General features: G+C 39.2%; 1 protein-coding gene across 1 annotated transcript in view; it reads left to right on the top strand.

The window, feature by feature from the left end:
- The window catches only part of DIAPH2 (diaphanous related formin 2), a 983285-nt gene extending 977289 nt beyond the window's left edge, over positions 1 to 5996 (top strand). Inside the window, exon 28 of the mRNA XM_070366366.1 lies at positions 104 to 5996. Within this exon, the coding sequence (XP_070222467.1) occupies positions 104 to 168 (65 nt within the window). The 3' untranslated portion in view covers positions 169 to 5996. The remainder of the gene's footprint in view (positions 1 to 103) is intronic.
- The last annotated feature ends 10970 nt before the right edge of the window (positions 5997 to 16966 follow it).

Below are 16966 nucleotides of genomic sequence, written 5' to 3'. Positions count from 1 at the left end.
ATTTTTTAGGACTGTTTGAAAACCTCTCTCAACCTGACATCATGCAATAGCTGAGATCTAAAGCTCACCATGTTTTTGGTTCTCTTTTCTCTTTGTCTTACAGACAACAGACGAGTACCTTTGGAAAGGTCACGGTCTCGCCACAATGGAGGTATCTCATCTAAGTGATTCCTGATGCCAAAGAATAAGAAAATATTTAAGTAAACAAAATCATACAGTTTGAGAAGAACAAAACCTACTCTCAAGGGATGGAGAGGAAATAAGTACATTTCTGCAAAGATCAAGCTAAGCTGGATGAAATAATGTGCATATATAAAGCTATTGCAAGACTCCTCCCACAGTTATACTAACACAAACACAATTGCCAGGATTTTAAAACATGCATTTCATTTTAGTGTGAAGATGTGTATTATTTGTTATTGTGTGTGACCTGACGGTGATGATGGAAAATGTAAGAAATTGAAGAGTTCTAAAGGCATTCAAAACCATTCAGTCTGTCAAAAATGTATAATGTTACTCAAATTTTGTCACACACCACCCTCCCAAAAAAAAGGAAGAAAAGAGAAAAGAAAGAATTCATTAATGTCTACTGATTGCTGTTAAATAGAAAAGTAAAAGACCAGTGAAAAGTTTGTGTGTTAATGGTTTGGAAAGGCACTGATATTGCACACTCTGTAAAAGAAGCCATCTTGGAATCTCAGAAAATGTACTACTTCATCCCCTTCAAGTTATTTAGAATCTAATCTCAAGTGAAAGTTGATGGATTCATCTGCTTTGGCTGAAATTAAACTTAACATTAATCTAGAGTTTCAGCATGATATTGCAGGCACTTATCATTGCTAAAAATAAACCAAAGTTTAACAGAAGTGGTTAGAGAAAGTAATTTAAACTTTATTTAAAGAGGTATTTTATAAGTATACACATATATCTACTTTATACAAATACTTTGTATGGCTATTTTTGAGAAAAACCTCACATTTTAATGTTTATGCTAGAGTTGAACCTGCAAATTCTGTTACCTTTATTTAGATTTTTAAAGGTAAATATTGATCCCTGTTCTCCATGGTTTCTTTCTTCTCTCTATTGCTTCTTACTCCCACGACCCCCTTGAAGGCAGGGAATAGAGTTCTAAGAGACCTGAGAGGAAAAAGATTTCTCTCTGCAGGAGGCAGCATAAAACTCTCTGATACGTCAATTGTCTTATCTGCCTCTTTCCTCCCCCTTTCCCATTCTGCCGTGGTGATCTGAAGAAGAAAAATGATATACTTTATATATGTGTAGATATTTATAATCCTGCTACAATAATTCCACATCCCAGTGACTAACTGAACTTCTCAATCATCATCATACTTAACTTACCTTATTATATTAACAAATCATTTAAATGCTGCCAAAACAACTCTAGGAGGAAAAACCAGGCTCTACATTTTTCTTAAATAGATGAGAGAGGAAAAGTCATACTTAACTTGTCTATTACTTTTTAAAATGCATTGAAAGAATGTAGTATAACTTCTCTGGAGTATAATTTTAAGACTAATCCATGCAGATGATTATGATTATTGTGAAAGTTTTCTTATAGGTATATTTCTTATATAGAAAATCCTATTTCTACTTCCTCTAAAGCACATTATAGATATTCAGAAAGAACAAATGACTGGCTTGGCAAATCACTACCTGAGATAATGAAAACAAGTGACCAATAGCTCACAGTTTCTTTTATACAGATGTATAGTCATTCAAACTGCTGCCTTTTCCTCCAGTTCATTCTTACTTAGGTCTTATCTTTTGCAAAGCTCTGAAGATGCTACAATAGAGAAATCAAAAACAGTAATAGAATCTGAGATTTTACACTTTTATCCTGTCTTAAGACACACACATATGCACACACACAAAGAAGTTTAAGGGATATATCAATTTCACATGCTGTTTTGTAACAATAACAACAACAAACACTTAGGTTCTACTAATTTATGTAAATACTTAACATATTTTTAACTTCACAAAGTCTTTTCTGAAATCTTCATTGTATGGCTTCTTTGAGTCTTTTGATAGTTTTTCAGACTGTAGGAAAATGATATTTTGAAACATTCACCCTGACTAATATTTCGGGACATTTCCCATGCTATATTATCAAGCTAGTCAAGGTAGAAATACTGTTGCATATCACCTTTTCCAGATGTGAACTTGCCTTATTTTTTAGTTTGTGGGGAAAAAAAAGTACAGTTATTGATAAATTATATATTTGTATTTAGAGTAATCCTACACAGTTTTCACAAACATTGAGACCTTTCAGGGTCTTTCATGAAGTTCTGATAACTCAATTAAAGGGTTTGCTTCCCAGATTTATAATGATCCTGCCCTAGCCATTTGTAGTTTGTTTTGGGTTGAAAATTATCACCAGAAAAAAATGCATAATGACATTTTTAGTACAGAGTGTATAGAGCCAAATTATACTAAATCTTTTATTGGGTTTATTACTGCCATAATTGAGAAGCACCTTCCCTGGTGGCTAAGATGATAAAGAATCTGCCTGCAGTGCAAGAGACATGGGTTCCATCTCTGGGTCAGAAAGATCTCCTGGAGAAGGGAATGGCTATGCATTCCAGTAATCTTGCCTGGAGAATTCCATGGACAGAGGAGTCTGGTGGGCTACAGTCCATGGGGTTGAGAGCAAAACCACTCTTTGAGCTTCCCAGGTGGCTCTGATGGTAAAGAATCCGCCTGCAGTACAGGAGACCTGGGTTCAATTTCTCCTGCTCCCCTGGAGAAGGCAATGGCTTCCCACTCCAGTGTTCTTGCCTGGAAAATCCCATGGACATAGGAGCCTGGTGGGCTACAGTCCATGGGGGTCGCAAAGAGTCAGACATGACTGAGCGACTAAGCACATACACACACAATTTATACAGATTTTCTTCAGTGTTTTTTAATAGTGCAAAACCCTTTAAAATGTTTACTAGTTGTATTAGTTTCCTTTGGCTGCTGTAATAAATTACCACAAACTAGGTGACCTAACATATCAAAAATTTATTCTCTCATGGTTGTTGTGGCCAGATGTCCAAAATCCAGGGCCATGCTCCCTCCAGAGGCTCTAGAGGAAAATTTTCCCTTGTCTCTTCCAACTTTGGGTGGCTATTGGCATTCCTTGGGTTATGGCCACATCTCTCTGTCTGCTCTGTCTTCACATTACCTTCTGATCTGTGTACTTAATCTCCCTATGGCTCTCTTATAAGGACACTTTTGTTGTAATTTCAAGCCCACTGAGATAATCCAGGATAATTTCATATGAAGAGCCTAAATTTAATTCCAAATAAGGTAACCTTCAAAGGTTCTGGGGATTAAAATATGGACATATCTTTTTGGAGGTGACCTTTAGCCCACTACAGTCTGCCTTCTGGACCCCCAAATTTATGTCTGTCCCCTGTGCAAAATATATTCACCCTACCCTAATATTCCCCAAAGTCTCAAACCTAAAGTTTAAACTCTCATCCAAACATCATTTCAAAAGTCCCAAATCTCATCTAGATCATCTAAATCAGCAACAGGTCAGAACCCTAGGGCAAAATTCCTTTGCATCTGTGAATCAGTGAAACATGACCTCAACAAGGCTCCTGCTTCCAAAATGCAGCAATAGGATAGGCATGTGATAATAGTTATAGACATTCCTATTCCAAAAGGAAAAAAATGGAACAAACATAGAAATGAGTTCCTTGTCCTGATGAGTTTCAGAATTTGGCCCGGCAGACTCCCTTTCCCTGGTGGCTCAGATGGTAAATGCAGGACACCTGGGTTGGAAAGGTTGCTCCCTAGTTGGGAAGATCTTCTGGAGGAGGGCATGGCAACCCACTCCAGTATTCTTGCCTGGAGAATCCCATGGACAGAGGAGCCTGCAGGGCTACAGTTCATGGGGTCGCCAAGAGTGAGACACGACTGAGCAACTAAGCACAGCACAGGACACAGGTCTGAGCACCATGTCTTGTGACCTCAGCCAAGTGCCTGAGCTTCAGTTCTGTTCTCAGAATCCCCTTAGGTTTCAAGGCTTGACAATAATCCTCCTTGTCTCAGGGTTGCACCCTTTAGGTCTGCAGCTCTGCCCTAGAGTTGATCTTTTCTATCAAAGGGTAGTATCTGTTACAGCTTAATCAGCCTGTTTCTTGCCTGTAAAGTTTTGGTCGTCTGACAGCCTTCTCTCATTTTGTCCTGTCTCTGTCCCTTTCAGGCCAAGATGGAACTGTTTCTACTGGTATAACTTTTTAAAAAAACTTTGGGGCTCCTTATGAATATCATATTGATTTAATAGAGAGGCAAGAGAGTCCTCACAGATCTTTGCCAGATAATGCCGCCTCTATTCCTGGCTTTTATCCAGATAAATGAGTGGATCAGTGAGTCAATGCCTAATCTCTACAGCACCAGCCAAAGGTTGCCTAGTCTTGGCTTTATCTCCAGAGCCCACTATCCTAACAGTTAATCTCTTCATTTTAGCATCTTTTGCAATCTGAATAGGTAAAGAATTTCCTGAATTGTCAAGTGCTGGTTCCTTTCTGCTCACCAGTTCTTTCTTCAATTTATCCCTTTCTCTTATATTTTACTATAAGCTCAAGAAAAATCTAGACCATACCTCCCATGCTTTGCTCTCACATTTCCTCAGCTAAATACCCAAATTTGTCACTTACAGATCTACTTTCCACAAGACGGTTGGAGACAATCTGGATAAACTTTTTTGCCAGTATATAATAAAGATCACCCTTCCTCTAGTTTTCAATAAAATGTTCTTCAGCTCCTTCTGAGCCCTCATGAGAAGCACCTTTAACATTCACATTCTTCCCAACAGTCTGTTTAAAGCAACCTATGCTTTTTCTATCATATACATCAATATTCTTCCCACCTCTACACATGACGTAATTCCAAAGCCACTTCTACATTTTTAAGTATTTGTTATAGCAGTCCCTGACTTCCTGGTACCCAAATCTGTATTTTGTTGCTGTGGTTGCTGTAACAGAGTATTCCAAATGTGATCACTTAAAACAAGGCATTTATTCTCTTACTGTTTGGGAGGCCAGAAGTCCTAAATTGAGGTCTTGGCAAGGGCTGTACTCCCTCTGGAGCTTCTAGGAGAAACCTTCCTTGCTTCTCTCAGTTTGTGACTGTCATCATTCCTTGACTTGTGACCAAGCCTCTCTCTCCTCTATCTTCATATCACCTTTCCCTCTGTATATCTAATCTACCTCTACCACTTTCTTACAAAGATACTTGTGAAGGCATTTAAGGCCCATCAGCTTATACATAATCTCCTCATCTCAAGATCCTTCACTTAATTACATCTGTGAAGACGCTTTTCCCAAATAAGTTAACATCAAAGGTTCTAAGAATTGGGACGTGGACGTATCTTTGGGGAGTCACCATTCAGCTCACAACACTAGTTAGTGCACATAAATGTACTTTTCACTTTTTAAAATGCATCCTTGGTGCTCAAGTCCAATTCAGTGTTGTCTCTAAAAGCCATTGTATGCACAGGCTACTGCATGCTTTGATGTTAAATGGCTGAACAGTCTATTCTAAAATTCAGTTGATACTTTTCTTACTACAGCAAATTAGCTTGAAAAAATAATTAGTTCCAACTATGAGCTCTGGTGTATCTTTTCTGCCCCTTTTATGGAGTCTTTGACCAAATATTTTCTATGATTAATAATGTAGGTATAAAGCTACCTCTGATACAGAAGTGTTCTTTATAAGTTTATTTTAGATATCGTGAATCCCTTAACTGAAAGGAGAGGTGACAGGAAAGCCTATTTGAATGGATGCTGAGGGAGATTGTGCCCATACCAAGACAGTCAGTAGAAGTATTTCAGTAGCAGAACAATGGATTCATGTTCTCATTTTGCCTCACAATAAATGCCTGTCTCTTTGCAGGACCAAGAATGACTTGCAATCTATCTGTAATGCATACTTACTTATTCAATAAAGCTAAGATTACACAAATGTTTTACTGCCTATGATAATTAATATCAAGGATGGGTGAAAAGGTACCAACTGAAGTATAAAGGCAGGATGTAAGAATACTCCAGAAGGAGAAGCTTCAACTTAACAAAAGTACCAAAGTATTTCTATATGGACCTGGTCAGGTAGAAATCATGGGATATATTCAAAGACACACATACCTGTGGGAATCATAAAATTTTCTCTAAGTATTCTTGAGCACTTCTTGTCAGAGTAGTGGAGAGATGTTTGCACACCTTAAAAGTGCAGAAAAGTCAGAAGGGTGATTTACATCCTCCAGAGAAACTGTTTCTACAGAGGAGGGTTTTTAACCTTTATTATACAATGAAAGTAAATGGGCTTCAAATGCTCAGAGGGGTAAAAATCTGGAATTAGAAATAAAGGATTGTAGATAATTATTCTCTGGAGGGCTTTCAAAAGGATCTCTCATCATAGGTGGGCTGACTTGAAGATGAATGGTTGGACAAGGTAATAACCAGGTCTGTAAATGATATGGTCCAAAGTACCTGGCAAGACCATTGTTTCCCTTGGAATGGTTTCCTCCAGGACTCAAAGATATTAGTTTTTTCTCCCGCATTGACCCAAGTAGGCAAACTCCTTTGCAGGGAGTCTGAAAACCTGAGTATCCACAACTAGGGGAATTTGAGCTCAAAGCAAAATGGAAATCTGGAAATTGATATATATGCAATGCATGTAACACGGTACATAATTTTGATTTATAGTAAAAAGAAAGCAAAAGCCAAAGAGCCCATTTACAGACTGAATTTATTTAGATGTCTAGAGTCCCAATAGCCACAAATAAAATATTATTATCGTTAGTATCCATTTCAGGAAAAAACAACTTACAAATTCATGAAATGTACAAATTATGACTTTGTTCCTAGTTCTTGGAGATTACCCAGAATTCAGACTTTAGCCATGATGCCCTTATATCTTGTCTAATAGAAGTTCAGCCAGTATTCTTACCTATATTTTGGCTTAGGTGCAAACAATATTTTTACCTTTTGATGTATATGAGTAAAGCACAAGAGCTCTTATCATATTATTAGAAATATTAATAATAAATCTTCAACTTCTCTACTTCGCTAAAGGCTCCAGTGTGGCTATTCTAATCATCAAGTGCCCATTCAATGGACACTGCTTTTCAGGACACAATTATGAGTTAAATCCACAGCTTTGCCTTCAGGGATCTCACAGTCTAATGGGAGATGGGACATTACAAAAACAACTGGAATTCAAGATGGAAAAAAAGCGATCAGTGTCATAAGAGTGGTACAGATAAGGCCTAGGGAAGTTCAGAAAAAAACAATGTTATAGAGAGATGAGATGAGGTGGGTATTGAGGTGGAAAGCAGGTATCGGCATAGACTTTTGGGCACTGGTGGCATTTGAAATGAAATTTAAAAGGTAAGTAGATTTGGACATGTCAACTTTTTATTCATTCAGTCAAAATTTAATGAGCACCTCCTGTGTGCAAACCACAGTGCTAGGCTCTGAGACCATAACAGTGAACTGGACAGATACAGGCCCTATCTATTCTCGTGTGTATGAGCAAAGCACAAGAGCTCTTATCATATTATTAGAAATATTAAAAATAAACCTTCAACTTCTCTACTTCGCTAAAGGAACTTAATTTTTTTTTTTTTTTGTGAGGAAGGAGAGAAGGCTTGAGCAGATGTGCAAATGTAAAGAATGTGAAACAATTCAGGTTGGATAGAGCGTAAGGTCCATGAAAGGCAGCAGTGGTTGTGTGATTTGTGCTTGATTTTATAAATGTCAGGAAATACTGAGAGATTGGGAAGATTCCCCTGGAGAAGGGAATGGTAACCCACTCCAGTATTCTTGCTTGGAGAATTCCATGAACAGAGAAGCCTGGCAGGCTACAGTCCATGGGGTCGCTGAGAGTCAGACACAACTGAGCAACTAACGCTTCACTTCTTTGAAGAAAGAAAGAACATGGAGCACTTCAGGAAGATGGTACTGGAAGCTGTGTGTAAGACAGCAGGAAGAGGTCACATAAGCCCAACTTTGTTGAAGGCAATTGGAAAAACACTTTTTGCAATAATACTTTTGATAATTAATGAGGGCTTGCATTAGGATAGCATCAATGGGACAGACCCAAGTAGCATCTCAATAACTGGCAATCAATTAAATGTTGAGGGTATGAGGAAAAGAAATATCAAATCTGACACCAAGATTTCAGGCCCGAGTGACTGATGGGCTACTTTCAAGAACAACAAAAATTGAACACAAGAAGAAAAGCTCATCTTTGCAGTGATACCATGGATATGCACAGCTACAGCTCTGACACTTGAAATGACCCCATTATTGGTGGTGTTGAATGGCTCATACAAACCTCACATACAAGTAGCATCAAGTCATGAAGACATAGAGCAGAAAGGAAAAAAACAGTTCCACACAAGGACATATTTAGTGAGCCAGGGTAAGCTCTCTAGGCTATGTTCTTTTCTTTCCTTCTTTTCCCCTTTTCCAACCCCTTCTCTTTTCTTCTCAATAATACTGAAAGTAAAAACACTGAATGACTGTTCAAAGAAAGGAAAAACTGACAAAAATCGAGTGAATATTAAAATATCCTGATTCAGCTTTGGTCTCTTACAGGAAAGAAAGGCATTTGAATGAAGTATAATTTATGGGAAAAGCTTTAATTAGTTCATAGCTAGGACTTCTTAAGTGTCTGGTTAATGTTTTAAGTCATACATTTAAGAATTTCTTGAACAATGATTACTTGCTTAAAGGACAGCAAATCCTACTGTTTTCTCAGAAATCTCTCAGTCTTTTAAACTCTACTCAGGTCTATTCCCTTTACGCTAAATACCTATCTACTCCAAGAATCATGACTTCCCTCCTGAATACATTCAACTGCTGGGTACATGTGACACTGAATGGCTTTATTTTAGCTATTTTTTTTTTTATTCTAGAAGGGGTCCTGGTTTTTGAATCTGCTCCATCTCACCTTCACCCCACAAACATCTTGTGTTATTGTCCCTTTGTTTTCCTCCAGGAACCTGAATATCACAATGGGAATTACATTGAAAATAACCAAATACTATGAATTTCCTCTTTAAACACTTTTTGGAAATCTATGACCTATAATAGCTAAGTGACATATCTATGACACATAATTTTATATATATATATATAATGACATATAACCTATGACATATAATAGCTGTCACCATGGTGGTGCTGGGGGGCGGGAGCAGGGGAGAAAACAGATGAAAGGGGTCAGGAATAAGGCCCCCTTAGCAGAACTCAGTATAATGATAAAAATCAAAACAGCTGTTAGATATCAATGACCTTTCAACTCCAGAGCATCTGGGATAAAAAGCTGGCTTGCTGTGACCTTGTATTGTGTGGTGCTTTGTACTTTTGAAAGGACTTTCACTTTTCATATCCATTATTCCACCTCATTTCCTCTTAGTCTATGAGCATCCTGAAGTCTCCTCTACCTGATTAAACCACAATAGCAACCTTCCCATGAATCTCTCTCCTTCAAGGCTACCATGATCACCTCATTGCCAAATCCTATGAATTTCCCTTTATCCTCATCCTGCTTACTTTTCCTCAGTTTGGCACAAGGTCCACCTAGGCTTATCTTTTCCCACCAAGAAAATTCTTCACTCCTATTTATTAGTGGTTATCTTCACATGAATGCTAAATATAGACAGTAGCCCCAGTGTTCATTTGTATTCTCCCACAATCAGGGTTGTGGTAGCCATATCCACGGCTTTGACAATTTCCCATGAGCAGATGACTGAGATCTCGTCAGAACCTCAGAATCACCTTCCCTCTTTAAAAGACAGCTCACACACTAAACTCATATGTGGTATGTGCATGCTCAGTCATGTGCAACTCTTTGCAACCCCATGGACTGTAGCCCACCAGGCTCCTCTGTCCATTGGAATCTCCAGAAGAATGTCCATTCTTCTCCAGGAAGAATACTGGAGTGGGTTGCCATTTCCTCCTCCAGGGGATCTTTGAACCTGTGTCTCCTGCATTGACAGGTGGATTCTTTATCACTGAGTCACTGGGGAAGCCCCAAAGCTCAGTATATTCCCAACCAAATATGTTCTCCTCCAGCAATGTGATCCTTTTCTCCAGGTTGCCCATCTCATTATGAGTGATACACTTCTCCCAGTCTCTAAGGCTAGAAACACCAGAAACATCTTTGTGTTATTCTCACTCCCATAATATCTAGTCAGGCATAGATGTTGGTCTGTCTGTTTTTGGTCTTTTACCTCTTCAACTCATCCTTCACATTGCTAGAGATTGCTTCCTAAAATGCCATTCTTGATCCACTTCAAAAAATTCCGTTGTTCCCTTTAATTAACAAAACTATTATAGGTGTCAGAGTTTCCAGGAACAGACTCAAATGTAATTTTCAAGCCCTTTCACCATCCCTCCATCCATGCTACACTGGATTTATCATTGGAGCTTGCCAATGATAAACAAACAAACATATACACAAATATACATCCCCAAATGTGTATTTTCATTCATGCCATTTTATGTACATGAAGTTTACTCTGACTGGTATGACCTCACTGCCCAACCTCACACTTTTTCTATTAATCCTTCAAGGACCAGTGCTGCCTTTCTGAAGCCTTCCTTAGTTCTCCCTTCCTCATTAAAATAAATTGTGTTATCTATGCTCCCACAGCAATTTGCTCATACTCCTATTATGGCCTTTATTTCATTCTGCCTTCTACTAGAGTTAGTTGTCTGTGCCCTTGACTAAAGTGTAAGCTTCTTGATGGCCATGACTGTCTCATTCATCTCTGGGCCTTTACACAAAGCAATTTCTCAATGAATTAATGTATAGTGTCAACTCTCAGTAAATTAAACAAATGAAAAGGAATGTTTGGTACAGGTAATGGAAAATCATAGAAACTACCATAGCTAATTTCCTCATCCAGGTGAGAACTCAGCCTTCATCATTGTGCTGGGAACTGAGAGCCTGCCTGAGGTCAGCATCAAGGACAAGTTCCTCCAAATGTGGATGACTGGAAGTAGATTTCAGAGGAACACTTTCAGGAGCTGATGACTGATTGAAGACAAGGAGGATGGCTTTCCCTCCAAGGTCAAGCTTGTAACAAGTATCTGCAATGTACACTGGGGGATTTGGCTGTACTCCAATTATGCTAATATGTTTTATATATGGGCTTCCAGCAGCCAGGAGCCACCTCCCTAAACAATTTAATAAGTGTAAATATCAAGGCAGAGTTGTAAACGTGGAACTTATTTGTAATGTACCAACCTTGTTATTATCAAATGTCATGGGGTATAAGTCATGGCAATTATGCTGCATGCTTTTTATTACATTTATTTTACTTTTTAAAAGTGCAGTATATCCCCATAAGCTTTCCTTCTCCTGTGCTGCCTAAGGAACCTACCCTGGCTGTGTGTTCTGGAGTCACAGAAGGCAGGACCCTTAGGGTCAGAGGATTAATGAGCATCCTGGGAGGAAAGGGTCATTGACTCCACCCACTGAAACTATAGCCTCAACCTCAGCCTTCACTGCATGTATCCATAACTCAAGCTGTGGGACCTAATGAGTTTCTCAACACAAGAGCTTTCATGAGGTAAAATACAGAACTGTTGCTTCCTCCTCCCTCCTACCACCTGAGCATGTATGTATGTCCCTGTCATGAAGAGGCTGGAAGTTTTACACAAAGTCTTCAAACTCTTAATTGCCAGCTTGGTGGGATACACTCCAGAGCCACCTCTTAAGTGGTCTCTTGGCAGATGAAAGTGAAGGGAAGTAGGTCTTATTTTTTCCTTTGCTTTGGACCAGAAAAGCATCCACTATACCCAGCCCATAATTTCTATTTCCCACTCTCTTTCTCTCCCCCTCTTTTCCACTTCTCACTAAATTGCAACAACCACTAAGAAGGAGAAGGGCACGTGACCTTTTTTACTCTCTATGACTAAGCATTCTATGGCAACAGTCCTCTTTTCTTTCAAAGGAGCCCCTCTAGTTTTTCTGTGGGCTTCCACAGGCTTCCCTGGTCTTAGGCAGGAAGCCTGCCAGGCCACAGGTCTATTGGCAAGTGAATCTGTTTTTAAGGGTTTTGAAGCATGCCACTGCTTTCAAAGTTTCCTTAAAAGAGAAGGATAAAAAAATAGTTGCTGATCTTTGCACCCAGGAGTTTTTTTAGGAGCTTTATCTCCGCTAATCACAGCATCCCCCTACCTTTTCAGTTTATGATCCAACAACCAGGATAACAATAAGCTATTCATTAGTTCATCACTTATTCCACAAATATCCATTGAGCAACTACTGTGACAGGTGCTTTATAATAGTGAGCAAAAATAGATGGGATTCAGGTCTTCATGAGCTTACAGTCAAATGGAACATGACAATGATAAGCAAATCTATGATGCCTATGACAATTGCATTAAATGCCTAAGAAGGAAAGAATGCAGATACTATAAAAGAAAATAATGATTTATGCTTAGGAGGGGAGCCTAAATTAGACTGTGTGGTCAAGAAAAGCCTTTGAAAAAGTGACATTTAATTGAAGGCTGAAAGGATGACAAGTTAACCAGTTGAAAGTAAGCATTTGTGCAGAGTCAGTGTAATGGAAACAAAGCACAAAGTCAGCTTAGGCTAGTTTGTACTACAGTTACAAACAATCCCTCAAGCTCAATTACCATAGCAAAGGGCCCTGCAGCTGCTACAGGTCATCTGTGGCTGTGTTTACTTCATGCTGCTAAGTCGCTTCAGGCGTGTCCGACTCTGTGCGACCCCATAGATGGCAGCCCACCAGGCTCCCCCATCCCTGGGATTCTCCAAGCAAGAACATTGGAGTGGGTTGCCATTTCCTTCTCCAATGCATGAAAGTGAAAAGTGAAAGTGAAGTTGTGTCTGACTCTTAGCGACCCCATGGATTGCAGCCCACCAGGGTGCTCTGTCCATGGGATTTTCCAGGCAAGAGTACTGGAATGGGGTGCCATTGTCTTCTCTGTTTCCTTCATACACCTTCCTTATTCCAGGATCTCAACTGAAGGAGGAGCCCTTCTTTGGGACATACCATTCTTACTGCAGAGGGAAGAGAGCACAAAAGACTGAACCATGTCATGACTGTTAAAGCTTCTGATTATAGGTGACAGAGGTCACTTTGGCCCACGTTCCATGGGCCAAAGCAAGTTCTATGACCAAGCCCACATTAGTTTGGCATGGCTCATGACAGGAGACAGACACACTCTCTCTAATAGGGAGGAAATATTAATACCTGGAAGCAATCACGCTGTGTACCATGGTGCTTGTCTGAGTTCCTCCTCTCCCCTTTACTAAGAGATTTTTGACATTTTACTTAACTTCCATGGTCTCAGCTTCCTCATTTCTAAAAAGGATGTTTAAAACAACTGAAGGGAACCTAAGACAGTTTTCCCAGAGTTGGGTCTACCCCTCAATTTAGGCAGCAGCTTGAGGGAACTGAAATTGTATAATCTAGAGTCCAGGGTTTTCTCTGCATTTTCCCTTGGCTATTTATTTCAAGCACAGTGATAGAAAGCAAGTTTCAGCATGCTACCTTGGTCACTAGTTGTGTGATCCTGGCCAAGAAACTTAAATTCTTTGAGCCTCTGACTATTTTAAGGATTATGTAAAATAATCCATGTGAGAGCATTGTGTGTATCATAATGCCATACAAATACTAATCATTATTATAATTATCTGATTGCTTTGATCACCTCTACTAAGACCCCAAAATCTGTTTCTCTCATACCCTCACTGCTACATTTCAACCATTCACCTCAAGCTCACTATGTCAGAAATCATCTTCTCTCTCAGGCAGCTCCCATTCAGCTCCCATTCCAGGCTTCATTATGTTTATTACATGCATTGACATGCTTCCAATCACCAGGGGTGCAGAACTTTATGTTTTCTCTTACATCTACACCTCCACTCAGTTCCATCAATTCTCCCTTTGTAATATAGTTTATGTGGCTCTCTTTCTGGTTTCAAAGCTACCATCTAAGCCCAGACCCTAGTACCTCACTCCTTGTTACTATCATAGCTATTCTTCCTGCCCATACTTACACCCCTGTCCGAAGCAGTCATTTGATCATCAAATTTTTCCACTCCAAGCCCTTCAGAGGCCCACCAGTGAATATAAAATTAAAGTCCAGGAGGACTTCCCTGGTGGTCCAGTGGTTAAGAATCCACCTTGCAATGCAAGAGTTTGATCTCTGGGTGGGGAACTAGGATCCCACATGCCCCCAGAGCAACTAAGCTTCCGTGATGCAACTACTGAAGCTCACACGTTCCAGAACCTGTGCGCCACAACTGGAGAGCCCACATGCCACAACAAAAGATCCCACATGATGGAACGAAGATCTTGCAAACCGCAACTAAGCAACGCAGCCGTATTTAAAAAAAAAAAATTAAAGTCCAATCTCTTTAGCTGAGCAGCCAATGCCCTCCACAATTTGGCCTGGGGCACTTCTTCCAAACTTCCCACTCATTCTTACCTGTATACCCTCTGCTGTAGCCATACTAACCTAATTCAACACTCTCTAAAAATCTCCATTATCTAGATCAGCACTGTTTAGCAAACATCTAATGTAACTCACAGATGTAATCTTACATAAGCTAGTAGATAACACTTATAAAAAATAAATAGAAACAAGTGACATCCTTTTTAATATATTTGCCTTAACCTAATATATCCAAAATACTATCCTTTTAATATGTAATCAAAAAATTAGTAATGAAAAACTTTACATTCTTTTTCCTTACTATGTCTTAAAAAACCCTTGAGTATTTTACACTTATAGCACATCTCACATACGCTACCCATATTTCAAGTGTTCAGTAGTCACATGTGGTTGGTGGCTACCATACAGACCAGTGAAAATCTATCCCCTACCTCATGGCTCAAGGCAAGCTCTGTCCTCTGCTTGAAATACCTTCCACTCAAACCTCAAATCACTTGTAGAAATGATACTTTTCAAAGACGCAGCTTCATAGCCCACATGCTCTCAGAAGTCTCAGATTTTCCAGCTGGAATTCATCTTTTCCTTCCCATACTCCCATACATATTATTTTATAAAAAAAAAATTAATGTGAGTAGGTAATACATTCATTTATTTCTAAAACTCAAAGGGTGCCAAAGGATATGCATACAATTGACACCCCTACCAACTAGCCACCCTAATTCTCTCCCCTAGAAGCAATCAATGTAATTAGAGTTTTGTGTATCCTTGCACAAATCTTATACATATACATCTTGTATAAATATGTACAGACATATATATAAACATACATGACTTTCCTCCATTCTTACTTAACAAATGGTAGCATGTTTTAAACATACTGGCCTATACATTACCTCTTTGTATGTAATACTCTATTTTGGAAATCATTCCATACTAATATATAAAGTATATCTGTTTCACTGACAAGATTTTTAATTCTCAGAGGATATGGAATTTTTTTCTGTATTCTCGTATAGCTCTGCACTTTGGACCCTGGTGCTATACATTTTTGTCATTGTTCAGTCTCTCAGTCGTATCCGATTCTTTGTGACCCCATGGACTACAGCACGCCAGGCTTCCCTGTCCTTCTCTATATCCCAGAGCTTGCTCAAACTCATGTCCATTGAGTCGATGATGCCATCCAACCATCTCATCCTCTGTCACCCCCTTCTCCTTCTGCTTTCAATCTTTCCCAGCATCAAGGTCTTTACTAATGAGTCGGCTCTTCACATCAGGGGCTATACATAATATTCAATATTATTCAACAATATTCAATAATATACATAATATTAAAATGAATTGCTCAAACTGTTACCAGATTAATCTTGCTAAAATGCTCTTTTGCATATGGTATCCCACCCGCATCAAAATACCATTGACTTCTAATTGCCCACAGGGTGTCTTTTATATTCAAGCACCTTCACAGTCAGACTCAATCTTCCCTTCCAGACTAATCTCTACTCCCCAGAAACACAGGCTTTCTATTAACCAACAGGTGTCCTCACTGAAGCTTTGCTACAGGTTGACATGTATGTTTATCCATCTGTGTGTGTTTGCATGGGCGTGTGTATTTTACTCCAAAGTCTTCCCAACTAGACCATAACCCAAGAATTCTGTCTAATGCCCTTATTTACCCCCAGGAAAGTAACTACAACTCATTGATGCTCTGTGTATAGTTGATGGACTTGGGAACCTCTTTCTTCAGGCCTTCTTTCCTCCCTTCCCTTCCCTTCCCTTGGGCCTGGCCTGGCCCAGGCTGCATGATAGCTGCCCCAATTCTACATTTCCTTTTTTTTTTTTTTTTTGCAGAAACAGAAGAGTTTGTTTCTCAAATCTATTTTATTTTTAAATCATTCTTTCTTTATTCAAGTTATTCTCAAGCCAGAGAAGTTGTAGGCAGAAGAAGCGACAAGGGTCAAAGAACAAAATAAGCATACTTCCTGCCAGGGAGTTTTTACTCCCATTTTCATGCTTTTGTCTAGAATCCCATTTATTTAAATCTGAAATCACCAACTTTTCTTAAGTCTCAAACAATTGAAGCTGCTTTGAGAGTCACATCAAAAGCAGCTATGACACTACCATGGCTGACTAACACTTCAATAAAGCCCAGTGGTACTTAAATGCAATCAGCTCAAAGATGAAAAGCATGACAATAGCTACCACTTATTAAGCACTCTATAGCAGGTGCTGTTCGCCAGCTTTATGTTCTTTATTTCATCTAATCCTCACATCCATCCTGAGATAGGTTCTATTACTCAAATTTTATAGACAGGTAAACTCAAGCTCAGGGAGGTAAGGTGGCATGATCAGGATCTCCATTAGGAAGTGACAGGGGTGAAAACTAAACCCAGGGAATATGACTTCAGAACACAGGCTCTTCACCACTAGGCGTAGTTCCTGTTTTAGCCTGAGAAAGCAACTGCCCTTCTGGTATGTAATGCTTGAAACTCATCTATTTGAACCCCTGGGGA

This window comes from Bos mutus, chromosome X (assembly GCF_027580195.1).
Source record: "Bos mutus isolate GX-2022 chromosome X, NWIPB_WYAK_1.1, whole genome shotgun sequence".
NCBI lineage: Eukaryota > Metazoa > Chordata > Mammalia > Artiodactyla > Bovidae > Bos > Bos mutus.
The sequence above is the reverse complement of the archived record's forward strand: the minus strand, read 5'-3'. Positions and strand labels throughout refer to the sequence as shown.